This window comes from Athene noctua, chromosome 2 (genome assembly GCF_965140245.1).
Source record: "Athene noctua chromosome 2, bAthNoc1.hap1.1, whole genome shotgun sequence".
In the NCBI taxonomy this organism is placed as follows: Eukaryota; Metazoa; Chordata; class Aves; order Strigiformes; family Strigidae; genus Athene; species Athene noctua.
In genome coordinates, this window is record NC_134038.1 from 56,145,206 (window position 1) to 56,170,737 (window position 25,532).

A 25,532-nucleotide genomic window follows, 5' to 3' on the forward strand; every position below is an offset into this window, starting at 1 on the left:
AAAACGTAAAATACATGTTCTTCCCTGAAGATGTCAAAATGACATATATTAACATATCTGAAAAACTTCCAAGTGCTTAAATATCAGCTAGTACTTTGAAATTCCTGTTCACAATTGTAACTTATCACCCAAGAAACCCTATGAATTATGTGCCTGCAGTGAGTGCCAGCTGCTGTTGCAACATTTAGCATAGGGTTTTTTGGACATGAGGATGAGGGTTTCATTCAGAGCTTAGTCAGCCTTGACATGATTCTAAATTAGTACAGTAACGGTGCTGGAAAATCTCTTTAATGAGCCATGAACAATTGAGAGTAGAGCAGAAATACTGTATGTCTAGCACTCGCTTAGAAAGTGCAGCTGACTGCCAGCCTGCGTATGTTCCTAGCAGGCGTGTGGACTGAAGTAGATATGAAACTGTATTAGACAAGAGTATCAGGACTAGGGGTTTTCAGATAACGGCAGCATGACTGTCACTTCTGCAGATCCATGAACAATATTTTAAAGCCCTCCCAGAGGCAGAGGAACACTTCATTGCTCCAGCTGATGCGATGCAATACTCTTATATCCTCTAAAATTCTTATGAAATTGATGACAAAATGTTTTGCGAAGTTACAGTTGAAATCCCTTTACTCTTCACTTCTCTACAGTCTTCTTGGGAATTAAACTGACAGTTGAACGACAACCCCTTGATAATATTTATCGAAAAATTGCCGTACCTGTTTGTGGTCAACTGTGCTTTTTAGAAAAGATAAAGCATTTGGGTACAGAATCTTCTTTCTCTTTTACTCTCATTCTGCATACTTTTCCCCATCACTTGTTTTCTGTCCTCACTGGAATGAAAAAAAGTCGCAAGAGTTAGTCAGAAATAGAGCAATTCCTTTTTTCTTGTTATAGAAAAGGGTATTTAATGCAAGGTGGAAATAACTGCAATACAGATGTTTGTAGAGGAAAAAAAAGTTAATTTTCAAGTCAGAAAATTATTCTTTAGAGGAAGTCTAAACATAATTAACACTGATCAATAAAGATAGTGTTCATTTTCCATCCCCTTTCCTATACTGAGCAGAAACTTTGTTAGAAATCAATTTCTGACACAGCAAGACTTGGTATGAGTTAGGATGGCAGAATCAGCCCTTATTAGAGTAGGAAAGGAAGGAGACTGTTGAGAGTGGATAAGAATTTGGACATGTTGGAATAGCGCTGGATCTTAAATTGTTATTTTCTAAATTTGATGTGTCACCAACTAAAACTCCTTAATGTGAACAGACGTTGCAGGCATCTTGGGAATCAGGCTAAACTCCAACCTACCTCGTGGCAAGCTGTCTCGTCTGCACCCTGCTCTCTCATTACTTCATGTTAGTTACTCTGCTAAAAGGGAATGTTTGTGACTTGTCCATGAGAAGTTAAAGCCAATCTCTTGATGAATTTAAAATAGGAGCAGAATGTGTACCTTTCTTAGTATCATTGAAAAATCACAACTGAAATTTTAGCTGTTGATTATGGTAGCCTCTTTTCAGTGCTATTGGCCTGTGATCTCATTGTCTCACTGTAAGACTTTGAGGCTCTTGATGTGTCCAGTGCTCTCCAATCTGGGGAGATGTGAAACAAAACTGCTGAACATTTATGGATGAAAGGTTTTACTGTTTTTTAGAACAAAGGAGGTGGCAACAGTGCATTCTGACCAATTTCTGAATTGAGTTACTGCATTTTACTTTGTCTAACTCTAGACTGCATTTTCATTTGAATAAAATACTCTCAATTTCCTAAGTGTTAGAGTAGTACTGTTCTGCACTGTAAATAGTTGCCATGTTTCATTCTACAGTTGTGTGATTGGCACTGATGGATGAAGTGATCTGTATGTTAATATGTATTACCAAAAGCAGAGCTTGTAGAAGTGCATGCTATCAAAATTGATGGGCACTCTATTAGAAGACTGTTTTCTGTTGCATATAATTTATGAAAAGTCAGCTGTGCGGCCTGAAATTTTGTATGCTGTCTTTTATGCTAGAAGAATTTCATCCATTACATTATGAACGAATCTAGTGACTGGTACATTGGCTGAAGTGCTTTCAAACAGGGATTTGAATATTTAGCAAGGAGATGTTACTCTGAGCCATCACTCTGGAAATCAGTCCAGATTTGGACAATTTGTAAATGTTGCCGTTTGCACACAAACGGTAGAAAAATGACAGAATTGAGCAGCAAATGTCACCATAGATGCCATACTCGCTAAATAGATTTAAGTTCTCCAAGCTTTTGGAGCCTAGCCTGTGTTCATCAACTCAGTGTGGCCCAACACATAGAGAGTCTCTACAGGCCTTGCCTTCTAGTGCATCTGAGCTTTCTGCTGCTGAAGACCAGGGTGTGCAGTTGCAAAAAATGGGAACAGGCATGTTTTCTCTGTTTACTGGTAAGATCCATCTTTGCATGTGAGCAGTGTGGAGAAGAAAGAGTGCTAAAATAGACAGGAGGAAACTTTAAGAATAGATTATAACCCAAGTATCTGTGGAGAAGAGAAAAAGTACCCAGGACTAAAAGGTGGGACTGGGAGAACCAACCACAACTCATATCCTGTACAGGAAGACAGTTTTGGTGGAGGGGAGACTAAGGTTAGTAAAGAGTGCAAGTAGGGACCTAGGAGTCATAAATAAAGAAGATTACAAGACTTGGTAAGATGTAGGCAGGAGACCAAGGGCAAGAAATGATTCTTACAGTGTTCCAGAAATGTTCAGAGTTCGTACAGCTTTTTGGAGATGTAGTTACTCTGTGCTTCCCTCATTTTCAGGATGGTCAGCATGAAAATGGGGCATTATGTGAACAAGTTCTGGATATTCAAAACTGTAGAACTGAAATATGTGAAAATTGTGTCCGAATCTTTGAAGTACTGTGTAATACTGTGCCTTTAGGCTTCTTAAAGTGGGTACCCATATTACTTAAAATGGCTAGTCTAAATGTTTGTACTTTATATCCAGGATTGTAAACAGAATAAAACCCGATCAGCTTGCAAAGAGGTTTTTGAAGATTCATTTTCTTATTTGTGAAGCATTTCAAGACTGAAGAATATCAATGAAAAGCGAAGATGTTGTTAATGTTTTCACAGCAGACTGAAGAGTTGTGGACAAAAGTGTTAATGCAATCTTTACTTGAAAACATAGGGAAATATGGAGAGAGAAGTTAATATACTTTTCAAGTAGATGCAGCTACTGCTGGGAAGGTGAAAAGGATTGGAAAATACACTTGAAAGAAAGACTCCCATTGTTGGAGCTATTTTATTTGTTAGAGGAGCCTAGAAGTTGATATTATCTCTTTGTGGAGCTTAATATACTCTGGGTAGATTCATCAGTGTGGTACACAAAGTATCCAGTGGCTGGAAGATGAAGCTAAACAAATTGAGATGCCATATAGGTCCCCATGTTCAACATGAAGTATAATTAGACATTGGAAGAACCTGCTAAAGAAGAGATTTTTCTCCCCTACCAAACGTATTTTCTTTTTCAATCAGGAATTAGTCTAGGGAAGTTCACTGCCCTGCATTATTCCTGTGGACAGAAGAGGTCATTGCACTGATCACTTTTTGCTTCTATAGCCTTTAAATCTGTTAATTGTGTATCATCATTAACAACTGGACAATAAAGATAAAACAGACTGCTAACCAACCAACTAACTGAGAAGACTTCCATCCAAGATAATGATAAAAATGTGACTAGATGATAGCACTGAAAATGTAGCAACAGTACAAGACAGTAACTGAGGCATTGTTTGTTTTAATCACGACTGTAATTCCTTAATGAAGACACAGTCTGCAAAAGTGCAATTGAGTGTGGCTTCAAACTAGGATAAGTTCTCATGGTGATAATCTTGCTTCTTTATTGTAAATTATGTCTGTGGTGGACAGACCCAGGACAGTTACAGCACTAGTTAAAATTCCAGGAATGAAAAATTCTGAGAATGCATCCTAATACCACTGACATAAGGAGAAAGCTGGGCTCAGTTTCAAAAACTACTGTCACTTCAGCATGTACATTTGCAGATACTCTGCTTGAGATAACTTTTAATTTCCAAGTCATGGATTCTCAATCCTTTCTGCAAACTTACTCTTAGTAGTATCAGTTTCCTGTCTTGAAACTGGCAGTGATCTGCGATTTCTTTGGTTGTTTGGTTGGTTTTTTTTCTGAAGTTATTTAACAGTTGTCTCACACTTGTAAGAGAAAGCATCTTAGACCTATAATATGGTCTTTATATTTGAAGAAGTCTTTAAAATTACCTATTCAAATAAAGATACAGCTCTTGAAAGAGGAAATACAGGAATAATGATTATTTTTGCCTCTTTTCTTTTCTTATTCTAGCACCGTCTATGCCACCGTATGAACTTGAAACACCTTTGAATCAAACTGACAGCACTGTGACAGTCTTGCTGAAACCTGCACAGAGCAGAGGTGCTCCTGTCAGGTATTGGGGAAATATCTTTATAAAATTAAAACCAAATTGATTAATTTCTTGAACATGTTTTCTGGGGATTTTCTACACAGCAATCAGTGTCTAAATTCATGTCTGTATTAGCTCTAATTAAATTAAATAACTGAAGAAAATGAAAGTGCTTTGATGTTGAGTGTTCGTGTATTGTTTAAAGGATTTGATCCAGATGCAAGTGGCTTGTTCTTTGAAGATAAGGAACAAAGCCATAGTTCTGTTGCGTGGGTGGCTTCTTTAAGGTAATTGCTTACTGCAGTGTTATAAGTTCAAGGGCATATCACATTTTTTATGCTGAGCTACTGTCTTTAATATTCACTCTTTTTGTTTACTTCACAATTTAAGATAATCAACTCTAAGTAAGCCAATTTAGACAATATGTGCTATAACATTCATAAAGTATTTACATTTAATTGACCATGATAGCAAAAACAGGAAAAAAAACCCCAAACAAACAGCCTGGAAAACCAGTGGCTCAGATTCTTTAATGTTATATAGTACCTATTAATGAATTTTCAATTTGCAGATGTTTATTTCACTGCTAGTTACACAGTACTGTGTAAGTCCTTCATTAATTAGAATAAAAGATGCCTACTTTTCACTGAAGAAAACAGAGGAATGGAATGGTTAGATAATTTTGAAAGAGAACCAGTTATGAGCTCAGTACTCTGAATAAATGGAAATACGGTTTAGAGAAATACAGATTTTTCAGGGGGTTAAGATGTTTTTCCTTTTGGCTAATCATGTATCATCAAAAATGGTTAATTCTTTTGTTACTGTAGGAAGAGTTTCCTCATAATAGTGAATGACTATAATGTTTTTCATTGTGATGCTAAGGTATTTTGTAATTTCTGTTTGTCTGGGAAATACAGATGTGGTATACTCATATATGCGTAAATGAAAACAAATGTTCTTTGGATTTCTTCAGAATAATCAAAGTTTCATTTAATTAGGGTTTTTTTTACTATGCCATATATTCATTATTGAATTAGATGTTATACATCTGTAGATCTGCATATAGGAAATGCCATTCTGTTGGTCTTTCAAACAACTTTTTAAAAAGACAGTGTAACACTTTGGAGAAGTTTGAACCGGCTGAGAAAAAAACAGAAAACAATTAATACAGATTTAATTAAGCTTTTTGATGTAGCAGATTAGGTTAGAAACAGAATGATTTCATGTTTGTCTTACTTTATCTCACAAAGTGTAGTTCTTCTGAATTTAACCATCTGGATTAAAATGATACTAGTTGGAGTATTGTTGTTAAACATATTACACCAAAAAAGTTTAATTCCTTTTATCTACATTGTGAACTGAAGATGATTGACTCCTATAGTAGTAGTGACACGTCAGAAACTTCACTGACAATAGAAGGGAGCTAGTTAGGAAGCTAAAGTGTGCCAAATAAGGGGATGAGTCGTTCGAAAAATAGAAGGAGAGATTTAAAGTAACATGAAGCTATAGAACTGACAGATGAACACACAACAGTAAATTTACCGAGGTCCTTTGCAAGAGGTCTTAAAATAAAATTAATGCTGACTGCAAATGTCAGTACTCAGAATGTAAATACTGCTTGAAGCACAGAGTGAAAATTAAAGTAAGAATTTCTGAATACTTTTAATATTTTGTTGTGCGTTACACTCTGAAGCACACTGTCATTGCATAGCTTGCAGAATACATTCTGCATATGGATTTTATCATCTTAATCTGTATTCATTGGGTGTTAAAAGTTTAGTCATACTTCATTTATGCACACCACTAAGCAAGATGCCTTGTCTATTGATTCTGATACAACTACTGGCTTGGTTAATGCAGATTTTTGAAACTGCACTAAACTTGCAGTGTAAATGATTGTTGTTGTTTTATTGATCAACACATCAGCCATGTCACATGAAATTTTTTAATTCCTGAGATGGATAAAGAGAGCACAAATTCTACCATTCAAGTCAACAAAGCTAATACCTGAGGTCATTCAGAATTCCAGCTTATTTCTGTAATTAAATTATTTTTCTCTACTTTATTATGAAAAGTCTTGATATCTTGTACCTTATTTAGAATCCACACACAACAACCACAACTTAAAGGGAGAGAATAGGCAATGCTGATTGTTTAAATGTTGCTTCAAAAAGCAGACTTTATGGAAATGTTCAGGAAACTCTGTTTACAATGATGAAGCACACATTAATCATGAAGGCCAAATGGCATTCCATGTTGTTTTAGAATTAGTAAGACTAGACATGATTAAAATGTATTTTCTCAGAGTTTTAATACAACAAATACTGCTTGCTTTGTCTTCAATTTCAGGTCCAGCATGTTTATGGCTCTTGCTATATTTATCTCAAGGAGATTATTTCAGAATTATATATGTTTAAAGCAGTAATGCATTCAGTAATGATGAATGTATGCACTTCTTTAACATCTGGCCAAGCTATTTTGATTTTTAGAATGCTTGTAATTTGCAAGGCCTTTTTTTTTTTTTATATTTCAGATGATGGCTCTGTGGACATTGTGTAATATATGTCTTATTGTGGATATTCTCTTTTTTCCAAAGATACGTGTATGTAAGAGTCAGTAAAGTTTTAAAGAATTTGCATGAAAAGCATACAAATGCAAGCATTTTTGCTGTGAGGGCTCTTCAACATCTGTTGAGGGACTCACTCTTCCAAGGCAGTATCATTTGTACCTTTTACTTCTTTGGGCCCAGTTAGCCTAAAGTTTAAAACATGCTTTAGCCAAATTGTCTGCAGGTACATAGATTGGTCAGTTCCATATACATCGACTAATGAATGCTGATACATTGCAAAGATCTGGCTCATACAGACATGAAAAATGTAATGCTCAGTGACTGCATGTATTTAGCGATATTTATGTATTCAGCTGTGTCAGAAAGAGCTTTAGATTGTTTGCCACATTCCATTATAAGAGTTTCTTGTGACCTTCTCAGGAAAGTTTTCCTGCAAGCTCTTAGCTTCAGCACAGAGAAGCAAGTTTTCTTTGTTGCATAGATTTCCATTCAGTCTTGCCATGATAAAGCTTGAGTGTTTCCACTTCTTTAATCTTGCTTACATAATCAGCAAAATGCTGTCACCATACCACCCCCCTCCTGCTATTCTGTGCCACATCCTCAAAAGGCCTTAACGTAAACATGCCAAAGATTTTGTCCCAGGTAACAATGGAACCACTTGGCAATAGCAAGCACTCTTGAGATCAGCAGACTGGGGAAAGGAGGAAAAAGGATAAAAAAGAAGGCAAGACCATCCAGATTCTACTCTTCTTCCTGGTCTCCTTTCTTTTCCAGTAGAGAGTTTGGAACAGCTGGATTTGCCCCATTAAACGCCTCTAATTAGTAATCATGGACCATTCAGCCACCCTGTCTACATGAGTAGACACCACACACAGTTGGTGCTTTCCTCTTTCAGCGAAAACTGAGAGGACAGGAGGGCCAAGCGTATCAGCTAGCAGTGCCCTGTGGGTGCCACACTTGGTGTTTAGGATGCCAGAGTACTTCCTGCGCTGAGTCTGTGGGATCAGGCCAGCAGCACCTGGGGCTGCAAAGCCCAGGCAGGATGAGAGAGAGAGAAAGAGAGAATTGCAACAATTTCCAAGTATTATAATTTAAAAGTACCTTAAAGAAAACCTGCAGAAGGAAGCAAATAAACTTTGAATTACATGAGTTGAAAGCTTGAGAGCGTGCTAGAGTGAAGGCAGTCTCTGTACTCTCAATGCATCCCCTTTATCATCAGTGTGCCCAACTTCTTCAGCATGCATAAATAAGAACAACTCCACTGGGAAAATAAAGCAAATATCTCTTTGCTTTAAGTGCTTAATTTTGAAACGTACTTTTAATCTCTCTTCCCTGAAGAAGTAATGTATATTGTATTTAAGCCCAAAAGGCCATATTAAGTATTTTGAAGTGTGGTTGAAAACGACCATAGAAATTTCAAACTGCATGTTATCTAAAGTGATAAGCGCTCCTTTCTACTACTTCATCAGATAAACATTTCATGATGTGTTCAGATTGTCTAAATTCCACAGAGGTTTATAATTTCTTATTGGCCTAATCCCAGTTTTTAAAGGCACCTTGTAAATACCGGGTTTGTTGTCACAGGTGGAATTAAGGCCATCTGCACATGATCCCTGGGGTAGGAACAGCATGATTTAGAGGAAGATGGATGGTCTAAAGAAACCTTTGTCATACCAAGTCCAGGGAGTACTTCCTTTTATACATGTTTCAGCCATTTCAGCGACATTCAAAGCAGAATGATTCGTAAATGAATGACAGAGGACACCTAATTCCTACCCATTAGACTAGTAGTAGGAAAGAGTAACTTAAACTGAGGTAGTCACCTTTGAAATACAAAGACTCATATGCAATGCAACAGTTTTCCACTGGAACCACCATGCACTGCACATGAAGCAGAGGTCGTAATTGCCTTCCTATCCCTGCCATACACATTGCAAGGTAGGAGACATGTCTTAGGGCCTCATCTCTTTCTTTCAGCATGACTGATGCCATAAGGATCAGCCTTCTACACATCTGGCCACCCCTTCTGCTTTGTCACTGTGTCTACTCACTTTCTCATAGTCTGGCAGCAGAAGTTTGCACTCCTTGTGCCCCATCAGTTAGGGCATGCAATACAGTTGAGGCTCTTCCATAGGAAGAAATGGAATTATCTGAAGCCTGAGAGATCTTTTGCAGGACCCTCCAATCTGACAGACAGCCTTCTAGAGACGCCACTCCCTACCTTTATTCTTGAAACTTACCATCTTCACAAAAACACTCACCTGGTCAACAGATCAGCAAATTAAATTGTTTCACTGGAAATCAAGAAATCCAAACAAAAGCTAGCAAGCTAGCCAGGCTGTTTGGAAACCTGTGGCAGATATCACTGGAACTCAAAGAGCAGCAGGGCTTCAAGTACTCGGAATACGAAAGTTTCAGGTTATTTTCCAAAACCTTGAAGAGACCACGGGGCACTTGCATTGCTTTTGTGAATACATGGCACTCACAGGACTGGGCCTTGAAATTGCAATCCACTTCTCAGAGAAGAAGAGGTACTGGTATCTCAGTCTGAGTTTCTGTGTTGCTTGGTAAGAGTGCGGCATTAATTCCTATGCATGAATTATGGAGGCAGACATCATGAGTATGATTATAAATTCAGGATAAGTGAACACATAAGTTTAAAATGTGAAAATGCGGATTTGTGCAATAAGGGATGTGTTAGCATTCTGTGTAGGCAAAAACATGGCAACAGCACATGCAAATAAAAGCATTGCAATATCTGTATTTTTAGCTCTGTTCTCTCACAATTCCTACCTAGCATATTATGTAATGGTATCATGTTGCTGTAATTTCCTTCTATTCCCAATGACATTACATGGTAATGCAGTAATGAGAAAAAATAAAATCTCATGTAGACACAGCTGAGGAGAGAAATATCAAAACTGTACATTAACCAGGAGAGATTTGGAAAGCTTCCAGTAAAATGAAAAGTGAACTTTGGCCTTTCAAGAGCTCACTGATAAAACAGTCTAGATATTTGGTGGATTTATGATAAAGAAGTGGTTATGGTGAAATAATGTAACTATATATGATCAAGTCGCATTACTAACTCACTAGTATTCTGAAATGTCCAGTTCAAAATACAGCCTTTTGAAATACTGTGAGACCACAACCTCTAAAGAGCATGAAGGGAACTTACTGTCCATTCTTTAATTTGCTTGCCACAAGCATCCTTTCTGTTGTTTAAGAGTCTGTAAACATAAAGGTTTGAACTGTATGCTGTAGGGTCAGTTCTTGCTTGCAAACTGTATTTCCAAATCATAGCTTTACAACCTGTAAGGCAGACAGTAAACTTGTTTGAGGATGTCTGTGATACAGAAGGGACAGGGTTTTATTAATGCCCATAATTGTGACTTCTTTATAGCAAGAAGTATAATTATTTACAGCAGAAGGGTCAATTTCAGTTTCATTGAGGGAACAGTACAATAATTGCTTATGCTGTAAAAATGCTGTAATTCTTTTTTGTTATGCAGTAGAACTTGTCCTTGGATTTTTACTGTGACTTGAGATAGAATTTACAGTATGTATTGCCTGGGCATGCATGATACAGCTTCACATGTCCTGCTGGCTTGTTCAGAAATTTCCATGGTCCTTTTTTACTGAGACTTCTCACATAGTCCCTGGGTAAAAGGAGCATTTATTCTTGATTTTTTTAAGTAGTAATTTGTGTCATTGAGAACCAGCATCTAATGCTGTCTGTCATTTAGCAGTGTGATGAATAAAAATTCATCTATGATAAATAAAGCAAGCTAGAGAAATTCCAGAATAAAAGAGAGAATAGATTATTCCAAATCTCTGAAGAGGTTATTCTTCAGTTTCATAACTCACCAGTACTTTCTCATGGGTCCTGATTATAACTAACAACTGAAAAATTTGCTGCACTCTTATGAGGCTCTGCTTTCTTTTTTTTTACCTTACTTCTACATGCTGGCCTTAAGCAGGATGCAGTGGAGACTATATCTTTGCATAATTCCTAATGATAGTCTCCTCAGTTTTGCTTACCTCTCATTCTGATGGTGTGATAGTCTAGTTGAGCTATTAGTTCTCTGCTAACATCCTTTGGACCACTGGATTTTTCCAATCTCCCTGGTGAATGCTGGAGTCCAACAGCAATTCAACTGGTGAATCATAAGCCCTTGGAACTCATACCCTGTTTTGCTGGCTCTGGACTGCCAGCGTCAGTCAGAATTGATAAAACATGTTTTTCTTAAATCTACTTACTAAAATGAACAGCTTGGTCTCTGAGTGTGAAAGGAACAGAACAGTGTCATTTTTCCATGATTCCTTTCCAAGGAATGGCTACTCATCGCTCAACTTACCCTACTTGAGTTCAGACTTTAGGCATGCATATTTACTAGTGAATTTTGTATGCTCTGTACCACTCTCTGGTACTGAGTCCATCTATCTAAAACAGCCCATATTCATACTGCAGAGCTCTCAGGCACTATGACCACCTTCAGATTGCCAGTTGGGAGTGAGCCCTGATTCACATCTAGAAATTTTAGGGAGAGTGGTAGCTGGCTGGTGCCAAAGCCCTGCTGGGGACCTTTCAAACCATTTAACAGGGAGAACCGCGTTGCATTTCTCTATTCAATCTCCTGTTACACATATAGCTTAGATGGATTTTAGGCAGCTTAGTGTTATCAAGTCTGAGCCATCAGCCTGTTCTCAAGTTCCGCTATATTCTCAGTAAACCAGTAGAAACCTCTAACTAGGAGCACGCATTTCCTAAAGCTCCTCCTAGGCAAGCAAGAGACCTGAAGTCCTTGTTGCTTTCTCATGGGACATTCAATGTGTTATATTTTAGATGGTCATTGAATAAAAAAGGAAATCATGGACAGAATAAGGAGAGTCTCCATTTGTTTAGACAAGTTGTTCATGAATGCTCTTCTGATTCTCTCATTCTTCTGCATGCTAGGCCAGCCTTAGCAGGAGACCACATTAACACTGTTCAGATGGCTGGCATGTGGGAGCAGTATGGTGAAAGCCTCTCAGGTTGAGAACAGTATTGAATCCCTGGCTTCCAGTTTCCAAGAACATGCTCAAGTTGTTAGGTTATTGTGGAAAAAGCTGACATGACTGTCACATCTCTCATGAGGCAGCTCAGACATTTGTATCCTAAGCAGATGTAGACATATACAGTAAATCCCCAAATAAAGTGCCTTTCAGGTCTTTAAATTAAGCATCTACTTCTTGCTGAGTTTAGGTAGTTCCTCAGTTACGGGCACATTGACCACCCCGTAGGGGTAGTAGGGGTCGTATGAGAGGTACAGTCCCACCTCTGAATAGCCCTCTGGAGTTGTAAAGAGACATGTTTCTCTCTCCCAGTGAGTGTGTAGGGGGCTCAAGTGTATTTCTGGGAACTTGCCTTGAAAAAGAGGGTGTTTCATTTAGGTACCACAATGAAAGAGTTATCAACAAATCTGGAAATTACTGCATTGCATGATTTTTCAAAGTGTACTCAGTTTATGCATACCCAAGTTCAAACATAGAACAACCAGTGCACTCCTTGAAAATGTGAAAAAGAGATGCTGTTGCCCTGTGTTTACTGAAGTATGCCAGGGATTTGTTTTTGTTTTACTGTGTGCTGTGGAAGGATTGAAGGGGGAGTATGTGAGTCAGCTACATTTCCCCGAACAGTTGTTGAACAGGATTATGTGGGGATGTACTTTCTGGAGACATTTTAAAGTCATTTTCTGACAGTGTGTATCATAGTAGCTGTTATGTTAGTTTGTAGTTGCAGTGCTGAGTGACCCATTCTGAATTCCTGTAAAACCGTGGTTAGGAGTTGTCAGGCACATATAGCCCATTTCTGTCTCTGGGAGCTTTCACTGTTGATCTTATTATGTATTATGCATTGTGCACTTCCCATATCCTTAATGTCAATGTGAAATTAGATCTTCCACTGTGGCTTATCATCTCACTACGGTTCTTTTGTTTTCATGGAGGTTTGAATCTCATTGGTATTTTTGCTCTCAGGTGCTAGATGCCAAAGTGAGATGTCCCAAGTGAAAAGTATGGAGTTGCTTTTAGTGATTGTTCACCCTTTTGACTAAATAAGCACTCAAGTCAGTCTTGCAGGTCATACTGGAAGCCATAGCTGCTTGGGTCCTGTTAGTACTGAAGCCTTGGCAATGTTGCGTGTCAATTTTTCTGTGCTTTAGCCATGTCATATACTATATACTTGTTGTGTTTCTTGAGATTCAGTTGTTTTTCTTTCATAAGTATTTAAATTAAATATGTATTTTTAAGTGGCTCACAAGAGCTCTAATCTAGTGGCCATGATGTAAATACATGTTCATTGTGCTTTTTTGTGAAGTACTGAATTATCAACCGAGAGGTGACCCAAAAATGTTCTTCATGTTTTGTTTATAGATATCAGATATAAATATAACACATTATAATCTGTTTGGCAGTAAAAGTAAATCCTGCCTGCAGCATTGGATTGGAATGCTTCACAGAAAGTATTGAACAGCCTTCAGGATTAACCTCCTACAAATAGGATAAAATGCAAAGTTTGCATTATATGAGCTAATAACAAGGATGCATGTTGTAAGATAGAGGCTCATCTTTGAAAATAACAGAGCAGAAGAAAGTGTGTGTTGATGGCTTATGGTATGACTGTGAATCATCAAAACATGGCATGACTGTGAAATAGGCAAATAGGTGGTACACAGCAGGTGGGGTTTCCAGCTAAGGTGACAAGCTATAAATGCCATTGTACAAGACAATGGCAGGACCTCATGTGAACTTCTGTGCCTAGTTCTGATCTATCAAGAAATACTAATGTACTAGACCATAGCAGCAGAGCGTTGTGGCATAAATGATCAGGGGATTGACAAACCTGTGTTACACATGGAGAGACTGAGAGAACTAGACTTGTTTCAGTTAGCCAATTAAGACCAAGAGAAGACATGGCTGTTTTCTAAAAATACATCAGAGGAATAAACTTCAGAGAGGAAAAAGGACAATTTCAGTTCAGAGAGCATGTAAATAAACAGCTCAAATATAAAGTCTCTACCCAGTGGTGAAATGAAGCTCTGAAACAGGTACAGTTATAAATGTCAGGAAGGTAGTGCTAGATAAGTGTATAGAAATGATTATGAGGTGTGGTATTGTGTGAGAACTGGTCACATGGCACTGTGGTGCCAAAAGTCCTTTTTTGGTTTTGTATGCATGACAACCCCCAGAAGAAGCAACCCCAAAGAGCTTTTGTCAAGATGCTCACACAGACCAGGGTTGTCTTCGTCAGGGAGACAGAAGTCAGGAGGGTTTTTCTCATAATTTAGCTTACAACACCGTAATAACCTGCACCATTTTAATTCCCTTTTCCGTAGATTCTTTGACAGTTCATTTCATACTACTGTTGACCTTAGGATTTTTTTCTTCCAGTATTGTGTGTTTTGAGTAAGTTTCTCTAGTGAGTTGCTATTCACTAGGAAGCACTAAATGGCTGCATTAAAAAAGATTCTGTTATTATTACATAAATGTATGGCAGGAGGACTGTAGTTTCCAGAATAAAGTAATCTGGGGGACTTCCTAACTCTCAGTATAAATAATATTTGATTGACATATTCTGCATGTACTAAAGCATTTTGATCATGCACTGCAAGCAAGCGAATGCTTTTATTTGATATTAGGTAGACTTAAAGGAGATGAGAGAATAAAGAAGAATGCTACATGGAAGGAGAAAGAAAAGGTACAGATCTGCTCTAAGTGAAACACTGTCATTTCCCATACTGGATGCTGAAAGAGTATTCATTTTACTGAACATTAACATGAAAACTTACTTTCTGTTACGCTCTTCATTTAAGTAGGAAAGGAAATCACTGACATTTACAACAAGCATCATGACTCTAAAGCATAGCTAAGTAAAAGCTAATCTGCTCAACTGGATTACATTAAATGACATAAAGAAACATTAGAGTCACTTACTGGGCTCTACAACTGAGAGGAGCAACTCTTTAGTCAGGAGCAGTATAAATGCCTCAGCCTTAAACAGTCTCAGAGAGCGGTAGGATGGATGTCTAAGGCATTATAAAAATGTTGAATTTAGGGAGAAATTACCATGGGGAAATCAGATGAGGGTGAATGAATTAACAGTGTTCTCACATCTAGAGCTGAAGCTGTTTTTCAGATTAGTCTCGAAGGGTAGTAGAAGCACAAGGCCAAAATCTCATCTGTATTTAACATTTGGGCTAATCCTGAGCTGTGCAGAATCTTTTATCTACAGCCAGATTTCCTGTGGGAAGAGATGTACAATGTCATGTTGCTAAGGTTTCTATGCCACCTAATCCTACCAGAGTCATTCCCAGTGCAGGGAGGAGAAAGACTTATACCTTCACTGACAGAATATAAGGTCAGTCTTGTATTTATCCACAGAAGTCCTGAGAAACTGGGGACAATGCCACAAAACCTGACTGTTTTTCTGTATCTGCCTGCATCATTCTGCACTGCTGATTAGAGTGCCCTGCAGAGCCTTTTTGTAGAGAAGAAAGGATGAAAATGAACACAGACACTAATCTCCGTTTCCAAATTGCTGGACCAGGACCCACTACATTTAAGTTGTGGAAAAAGATGATAACATTGAGAGATGAGAATTTTTGTATGATTATTTTTGCTGTGGTCCTGCTCTCCCACAGCAGAGTTGGCAGGAGAAAACGTGTCTGTGCCTTGGGTTGCTTAGGTGATAACGCTAGGCTTTTCAGTTGCAACTGAAGCATAAGCACGTGCTGCTTTCCACCAAGTCTCCCATGAAAGCAGAGCATCTGGCAGAAGGAGAAAATGGACAAATGAGACAACATCTTAAACCACCACAGTGGATCTGTATGAGCTAGTCTCTCCATGCTCCATGTTGTATCCCTGGTTGAATAGATTAAAAACTTCATATCCTCTGTGAGTGCTTTAATGAGCAGTAAACAGTTTTCAAGCTTTGAATCAAAAAACCTGTTGAAATTGTCTTGTGTATTCATTCAGCTGTCTCAGCAAATATTTTTCTTTCTGTGCTGCACACAAACCAGCAGGTTGCAGAGCATCCTTGAAAAAGGCAGAAAAGAAGCATTCTTCCTCTACTTATAAACCACTCATTTTAATACATCTCTTTGCTTAATTCCCCAACCCAATTCAGTAGTGAGTTTCCAGTTCACAGCTTTGTAGAATATGGAGTTCTCATTTTTTTAGTGTTAACATTTTGTCATTAATCTATTAGCTGATCTCCTGTTCTAAATACTACTTCTTCATTTCTATGTAATATCCAGGATCCTTGAGCAATTTGCAAGTGCATATTATTTTGCATTCATAAATAAGAGCTGTGCAACTTGCCATAGTTACACACATGAATGTTGTTACATTTGCAGAGTGTCCATACCTCATGGACACTCTCCAGAGCATAGTCACAGCATTGCAGGAGTTCATGTTTACTAGAACATACTTAAGTAGAATAGTGCTTACTTGTAATCAGTTTTTCTTAGTAGAAGACTGAGGGGTTTTTTAAATTTGTAAACCCCTAAAGATATTGCAGCACATGTGCAGATCTTTAAGTTGTGATTTTAAATCTATAAGCTGTATGTTTGTCTTTCTTACCTTTTTCAAACTGTTCATGCCTAGGAATTTGAAGAGAACAGAATGAAAACCACTGCTCTAGGATGCAGCATCTTATATGATAAACATAAATTGGGAGTTGAATACAGGAGAATAAGCAATAGTGTATCTTATCACTTATGTACAGATTTAGATCTGAGAAAATCCTCCTATTCTTTAAGAACATCACATTATTCCTCAAAGTATTTTTTTCATTATTGTTATACTTAATCTTTCTGTAGCTACTGATATTCTTCAGGGCTATTGAGGAAGAAACCTGTGGTTTGCTATTGGCCCTGGATTTCTTTGAAAGTAAAAATGACTCAGGCAGGCTCTTGCAGAAAGATTGCCTCTTCTTCTGTTACTCCATTCCTTTTAATTCCAGTACAGTATTTTTATCATATCCAGCAACTGTGAACATGGTAGAATGATAAAAACATAGTATAGTATTTCTTAAAACAATACTTGAATCTCAACATTATTTAGTGGAAATGACATAACACATCCCACATAGATTTGAAGAACTAGTAATGTCTCTGTTAGGTGGGAGTCTGTCTTCCTGCTTTCTTGGAAATCCAAGTGAACTGGTCATTTAGACCTTGCTAGATCTGTTCTCTACCTAATTTGTGAAGATTGGGTAACAGTATTCTGTCATATTCTATAACAAGAAAAATAACGAGTTTGTTTCTTCTTTGCACCCTGGCTTATGTAGCAGGAAGCAAGTGGGTGGAATCTGATTCAGGTACTGTCAATGACTTTGCCAAAGCTGGAAGTGTGTTGTAATGATAGAATTGTAGAATGATTTGTGTTGGAAGGGACCTTAAAGATCATCTAATTCCAACTCCCCTGCCATGGGCAGGGACACCTTCCACTAGGCTGCTCAAAGCCCCGTCCAACCTGGCCTTGAACACTGCCAGGGAGGGGGCAGCCACAGCTTCTCTGGGCAACCTGTTCCAGTGCCTCACCACCCTCACAGGAAAGAATTTCTTCCTTACACCTAATCTAAATCTACTCTCTTTCAATTTAAACAATTGTTCTATCCCTACACTCCCTGACAAAGAGTCCCTCCCCATCTTTCCTGTCGGCCTCCTTTAAGTGCTGGAAGGCCGCTATAAGGTCTCCACGGAGCCTTCTCTTCTCCAGGCTGAGCAACCCCAACTCCCTCAGTCTGTCCTCATAGGGGAGGTGCTCCAGCCCCTCATCATCTTCATGGTCCTTCTCTGGACCTGCTCCAACAGTCCATGTCTTTCTTATTCTAGGGGCCCCAGAGCTGGACACAACACTCCAGATGGGGTCTCATAAAAGTAGAGTAGAGGGGGAGAATCCCCTCCCTCAGCGTGCTGGCCACACTGCTCTTAATGCAGTCCAGGATACAGCTGGCTTTCTGGGCTGTGAGTGCACATTGCTGGCTCATAGTCAGTTTTCCATCCACCAGTACTCAAGTCCTTCTCTGCAGGGCTGCTCTCAGTCCACTCATCACCCAGCCTGTATTTGTGCTTGGGATTGCCCTGACCCATGTGCAGGACCTTACACTTGGCCTTGTTGAACTCCATGAGGTTTGCACAGGCCCACCTCTCAAGCCTGTCAAGGTCCCTCTGAATGGCATCCCTTCCCTCCAGCATGTAATGAAACTTTACAGTCTAATCAGAAACAGACCTACAGTTTGCAAGCAGTAGTGAGCTTTCTTTGAATATCAGTCAGGCATACACTTTCAGAAAAGCTGCTCCTGATTCTGTGATTCTGATAAGATGGGCTGTGTGATCTCACAGGTTGTTGCAAATCAGTTTGCATGTGTTCAGACTTGGAATTTGTTTCTTCTCTTTTGTTCCTCATTGATCTCTGCTTCAGTACCATTGTGTGCCAATGTTTTCTTTCTCTGTGACAGATTGAAAATAAAGGATCAGTCAGCTCTCCCATGGCTTTCAGTTTTGAATATTTTCCTTCAGATACCCTCTAACTTCTTTCTTTTTTAGACTAAATTATTTTAGACAGTTTTGCTTTCTTAAATTTCTTTTAATCTGTGAAAATACTTTAGTCCTTTTTCCATGCTTTCCAGTTGTGTTGTAAATTGGCCTTGGCAACATGAAAACTGGTGAGTTAAATGGTGTAATATTGGGTTATAAAAGTACCTCGCTTGCTATACCAAGATATTTTTATCTTGTATTTATGAACTTATCATTTTTCTGTGTTCTTTTTAAAAAGAAATTAAGCAAAGAACATAAAGCTGATTAAGATGCTTTGAAATGGTCTTTGGATTGTTCCAAGTATCATAAATGTAAATTCATTGAAAGTATGTTTTTTGTCTTGGTACCAAAATATATTGCCATAGTTTCAGCAAAACATGTTGAAATAGAAAACACTGTTAATAGAATCCAAAGTTCTTCAGACAATGAAAATCTTATTTAATGATATAATGGCATATTTTAGCCTGCAATAGTAGATAAGATTGCTCAGTTCTATGATTTACTACTATGCATGGTATTTCAAGGTCAAATTATTTGATTTTGACTAACTGTGTCACAGTTGTGCTTGTCTACAACCTGGTCACATTCTATTAAGTGTTTCATGATTCATCTGTCTGCACACTCAGGTAAATTGAACAGAACATAGACTCATGGAATCATAGGATGATTTGGGTTGGAACGGACCTTGAAGATCACCTAGTTCCCATCCCTCTGACACAGGCAGAGACACCCACCACTAGAGCAGGCTGCTCAAAGCCCTGTCCAACCTGACCTTGAACACTGCCAGGGAGGGGGCAGCCACAGCTTCTCTGGGCAACCTGTTCCAGTGCCTCACCACCCTCACAGGAAAGAATTTCTTCCTTACATCTAATCTAAATCTACTCTCTTTCAGTTTAAAGCCATTACCCCTTGTCCTATCACTACATGCCCTTGTAAAAAGCCCCTCTCCAGCTTTCCTGTAGGCCCTCTTTAGGTACTGGAAGGCCACTATAAGATCTCCCTGGAGCTTTTTCTTCTCCAGGCTGAACAGCTTTCTCAGCCTGTCCTTACAGGGGAGGTGCTTCATATCCCTGATGATCTTTGTGGCTCTCCTCTGGACTTGCTTGAGCAGATCCATGTTCTTCTAATGTTGGGGGCTCCCACAGGTGAACACAATACTGGATGCCATCCCTTCCCTCCAGTGTGTCGACTGCACCACACAGCTTAGTATTGTTGGTAAACTCGCTGAGGGTGCACTCAATCCCACTGTCCATGTCTCCAACAAAGATGTTAAACAGTGCTGGTCCCAATACCAACCCCTGAGGAATGTCACTCATCGCTTCTCTCTACTTGGACATCAAGCTGTTGATGGCAACTTTTTGAGTGTGACCATCCAGCCAATTCCTTATCCACTGAGTGGTCCATTCATCAATCCAGGTCTCTCCAGTTTAGAGGCAAGGATATCCTATGGGACGATGTCAAAAGCTTTGCACAGCTCCAGGTAGATGACATTGATTGCTCTTCCCTTCTCCACCAATGCTGTAGCCCCACCATAGAAGGCCACCAAATTTGTCAGGCACAATTTTCCCTTAGTGAAGCCATGTTGGCTGTCACCAAGCACCTTCTTATTTTCCATGTGCCCTAGCACAGTTTCCAGGAGTATCCACTCCATGACCTTGCCAGGCACAGAGGTGAGACTGACTGACCTGTAGTACCCTGGGTCTTCCTTTTTTCCCTTTTCAAAAATGAGGGTTATGTTTCCCCCTTTTCCAGTCAGTGGGAGATTCACCAGACTGCCATGACTTCTCAAATATGATGGGTAGTGGCTTAGCTACTTCACCCACCAGTTCCCTCAGGACCCTCAGACAGATGAACAGAAATGTATTTATTACAAAGTCTTAAAATTATTTATCTTACACTGCTTGTATTTTTTGTAAAAAACTTGGCTTTCTAAGATGGTAGGACCACATCTGCTACAGTTTGGCACTGAGAAACTGCCAGTCTGACTGAAACGAAGACTTTTAGAATCAACTGCTAGTTCTTATCTATTTTTATACCATATAAGGTGATCATTTTGCATACCATGTATGATATCTAACCTTTAATTATAATTGCTGTGTCCTTGTGCTTGTTACAAATTTCTCATTACTAAATTGCAATGACATCAAAGAAAAGAATGCTCAGATAAAGAAATATTTAAATTAGTTAAGTCAAAAAAATCAGCAGCAAAAATCTTTCATCTTGACCTAATTTACTTGAAATTCTATGCCTGATGTGAAGATTAATAACAGGTGGCCTTTTAGGGAGCACTCAGCTTGAGCCTGATGTTCTAGTTGTTCTTTTATTATCCCAAACCTCTATAACTAAAGGATTTTTTCACCCTGCCCTTTGTTCACAATATGGGACTGTAATTGAGTTCATATTTCTCACCCAACCTTTCAGCTGTAATTAATATTTTATTATATCAGATTTTATCACTAAATAGTCTAACAGCAGGGTATTGAGCCACACATGCTCCCACACATACGTACACACACAAAAGCAATAGTGACTTACTGATGCCAAGCAAATTCCATGTAATGAGTTCTGGTTGAGAGAATACAAAATGCATTCAAGGTAGCCAGCTAATATTCCAAAGCAATTTAGGACTGATCTTATCTTGATCAAACCAGTACAAAGAGAAATTAAAGTTACAAGAATGAAATATTCAACGCTGTGTTATTATATCAAAAATGTGGCATCTAAAAAAAAATTGTCTGTGCAAGACCCAGCTATTATCTGTTTTCATTATTATATTTTATGAGCAAGAACAGTTTAGGTAATATGCTTTTTGTACTAGTAGTTACACACTGTTCTATGAGCTTTGCTAAGCACAAACACCTCCACAGCATGACAGATGTAGAAATTTGAGCATTGAAGTTGCTACGCTATTTGTTATTTAAACTGGAATAAACCTAAATGCCTGCCTTTCACTGTTCTGCATACTGAGGGAGTTTTTATTACTCTAAACTATTCTAATGGAAAGAAGGTGGTTTTAATAGAAATTTTGAGAGATGGAGGCAGACTTATCATATAAATAACTAAACAAGGCTGGAGAGAAAAGTTTCATAAATGTAGATAACTTTGATGATCAGTGGTTTTCATTATAAAAGATGCCCATATAATTTGGGATTGTCATTCCTGTTCCCAGCAGGATTTAACAGAAATCTCCTTCCCTCTCTGCCTCTCCCTCTCTGTTTCTCCCTCTTTTCCTCTGTGTCCCTCTATCTCCTAACCTCCCTCTCACCCTCTTCCTTCTTCCCTCCTTTTCTGCCTGTGTTTGAAGAGGTAATTGTTGGAAAAAAATACTCAAATTAAGACAGATGTCACCATCAGGATAGTGTAGAAGAAACTCTGCACTTTAAATAGTTTGTTAATTCTTTGCTATCAGCAGAAATATCCTCTTGAAACGTATCTCTGCCATTTTTTTTTAAATTATTTGTTTGTACACAACAAAGTCTTCCAGATAATGAGTAGGCCTGCCTTCCCCAAGGGAGAGCTCTGTTGCAGAGATGAAGAGAAGCTAAGCCTCTTCAGATGGCCAGGAGAGGAATTACAGTGTGTTTCTGGTTACTGAAAACTGTAGTCTTACTGTGATGGGAAGGATGGCCTAGAAGATACAGCACTAGGGCTTGGTGCAGATGAGAGCACACTTTTACTTCTGGTTCGGGTAGGGACTATCTGTGTAGCTTTCTGCAAATCAGTATATCATGCTCTCTCCATTCCTATATCTAAAATAAATGCAAATAGCATTTTCCTCTCTAAAGGAAAAGAGAAAAAGATATCTATGAGCGGTTGTGAACAACTTGGCAGTGGTTAGGAGTGTCATAATAAATATAGCTAACTGTCTGGAGAGAATTACTATTTCGTTTTAACTCACCTCTGCCATGATGCCCAACGGAAGATCTCAGAATAATGGCTTTGTGGAATATTTTGTGGAATTATTGTCGTCACAATCTATCCCTGATTGTCGTTCATTTTTAAGCCATGTTGTGAGCAGACTGCGAAGGATGTAGGAGGCATCCTTATTTTATACTTCTCTGTAGTGAAGTCAGTCTCAAAGCCCTGGAGAATCTGAAGCCTTAGGTTCAGTTCAGTTTAGACCAGCATCATTTAAGTTAGTGATACTGCTGCTTGGGCTTTAAATTAAGAGCATAAAGCCTTGTGGAGTGAGATCAATAGTATCTGGTGCCTAGAGGGACTGTGCCCTTACACTCAGTAGAAATAAAACTTGTTCACTGGTAAAATGAAGAAAGGAAGTACACCTTGACTTGTGTGTGCTATATAACATATCCAAGATAAGAATTAAACTTTCTGGAACATAACTAAGTTAAAGTTTACACCTGATTTTATCCTGGTTTCTGAAGAAAACAAGGCTTATGTGTCATAATGTTCATTTGTCTGTATGTTCCTTCCTTCCCTCATTAATATTGGACCTATTGGGAATTTTCAAGCACATATGAAATAAATGGTAAGTTTCTCCCACATTTTGGAATCTCTGGGTACAGAGGAACGACCTAGATTAGTATCTATGCTGAAGGATAGGCTGTGTTACAGTATGAACTAGTTAGTTCATTTCGTTTAGTCCATCAGTAGAGAGCTAATATTCACATACCAGCAAGCCCATATGTAGCCCAGAAGCAGCCACAGCATGTGTTGCCTTTTTTCCAGCCAATATTTGGGAGATATTAAAAGGATCTGAGCATATTGAGGGTGGGAGCTGGGTATCACAGACGACATGTGGAATATAGATGGGATTACGGCGTGTTCTTGGGTACATATTCTGAACTTCTCGCTGTAAAAGTTGTAGTGTCTTAGTCTATTTTAAGGCTTTAAAGCATCTTCTGTTTTAAATGGCATTTAAAGAACCCAGTACTGGATCAATGTGAACGGGATGTTGTTGTCCCATATACATGAAGGCAGTATCAGCAGAGAAGTTTTATGTTTGCCAAAAATATAATGGTGACATACCTATTAGAAAGACTATCCGTTTATGTACACCAGAATTATTTATGGAAGAAGCCAAATATCAGTTGATAGAGCAATTCAGAAAATACTCAGTAGATCATCATGAGTGTAGAGATCTTGTAGCATTCATTCCTGGATAAATACTTCTCCTCCCCAATCTTATAAAAGTAAATGATGTGATTTCATAACTGTACTATGAAATCAAACACCTTTTACAAACATATTGCATGTAATTTATAAAAAGTAGCTGACTGTAAGTTGTTAGAAAATGCTTTGCTTAAAGTATATCTGTATTAGACTTCATTTTTAAAAAATCTTTCCTCCTACTACTTTTTCTTGCACTTCTTGTTTATCAAAGGTGATGGTACATCTCAATGTGTTTTCAGTATAATTTCTGTTCTTTTATTTTCTTCTTCTCTCCTTCTCTACATTCTTACGCTCTGTAATCTTTTATATTCTTAAATGTTTCGTCTGCTCAGTTTTTCTTTCTCCTTTCACATGCACAATTACTTATCTTCAAACTAAAACTGTTTATATGTGTCCTAGCAGTCTCTTCATTGTAAACATTTCTTTTCCTACAAACAAAACCCCAAACACTGCCAAATCTCTGGTGCCCTCTTTAGCTTGTCACTTGCAGTCCATATTTAGTAGTTAGATCTCGTTGATACAGTATGGAGCACATTAGGGGAGATCTGTAATCAAAGATATATTTTGTTTGTCCAGCAAATACACAATTAATAGCTGAGAGAATTTATGAATGTAGAGCAAAATATTCTCTCACCTTGTAGTACTTACACCTGTAGAAAATTACTTTGAAGTCAGTGTGAAACACTACCATTATAAGTAGGTTTAATTTTATTTTTATTTTGCACTCACTTTAGTCTGCGCAGCGCTTCAGAATGTGTACAAATCTATATATTTGCTTGACGTGAGTTTGAAGAAAAAGCAGCTAAATACATGAATCCATATTAAGTATGGAGAGCACAAGGCTGTAAGTGGTTCAGAAAAAGTATGTTTCTGATCATAGGGGGTTTTTTGTGGCCTGCAATATTTTTTTTCATCAGAAGAAATAATAATTTAAAAATTCACCTTCAAAATGACAAAGGGATGTGTATGCTTATCTTCATAGAAAAAAATTTAAAAGGGTAGAATTATGTGGTTATTTCTAAGTATGGAGAGTTGCTAATATATTGTCCCTCATCAAACTGATTGATTGTATCAGTATGGAGTAGTAGTCAGTCCCTTGGAGAGTGGGGGCGGGGAAACTTTGTTTCAGGATTAAGGAATTTCAGGTGTAGAAACGTATGTAACAGTTGTGGAGACATAGATTTGTCCTTGTCATCCTGTTTGTCATAATTCTGAGAGTCTCTTACACTTTCATACCGGTATGGTACTATCACTCTCAATCCTACTTGGGCACCAGTATTTAAATAAGTCAAAATAATTAACCATGGGGCTGTATACCCAGAGAGGAAAAAAAATAAAATTCATCAATATTTATCAAGGATTTGGGTGGTTGAGAGGGTTAAGAGAACAGTTTTGATTCCCTTGCCAGTCAGCAAATCTCAGTGTCTCAGAGCAGTCTATTGTGCCACAATTATTGTTGTCATTATATCTGACCACCACACACATATGTGTTGATCAAATGGTTCTTACCAATTTTAATATGCTGTGTCAGTAGTGTATTATTTAAACTAAGCTAATAATTGCTTTCAATAAGGGTAGGTCAGCATATGTATTGAATTTATTGATTTTTGCAAAGGATAGACTGGACAAAGTTAAAGCTGCAGTCCATCAGCATGCTATATGTTGTAAAACAGAATACAGATTATCTACTCCTGCTTACATGTTAGCCATCTTTTATTACCCTTCTAAAACAAAACTATTGCAAACTTAAATTCTTCAAAGATTTTTTTCCTCTCTCTCTTCTCTCCCTGATTTATTTACGAACAAAACAAATTTAAGTTTTGAAT

General features: G+C 38.2%; 1 protein-coding gene across 10 annotated transcripts in view; it reads left to right on the plus strand.

The window, feature by feature from the left end:
* Positions 1-25,532, plus strand: part of PTPRM (protein tyrosine phosphatase receptor type M) — a 500,090-nt gene that overhangs the window by 271,689 nt on the left and 202,869 nt on the right. For all 10 annotated transcript variants that reach the window (XM_074899184.1, XM_074899185.1, XM_074899190.1 and 7 more), the window contains exon 11: positions 4,344-4,446. In XM_074899184.1, the coding sequence (XP_074755285.1) occupies positions 4,344-4,446 (103 nt within the window). The remainder of the gene's footprint in view (positions 1-4,343; positions 4,447-25,532) is intronic.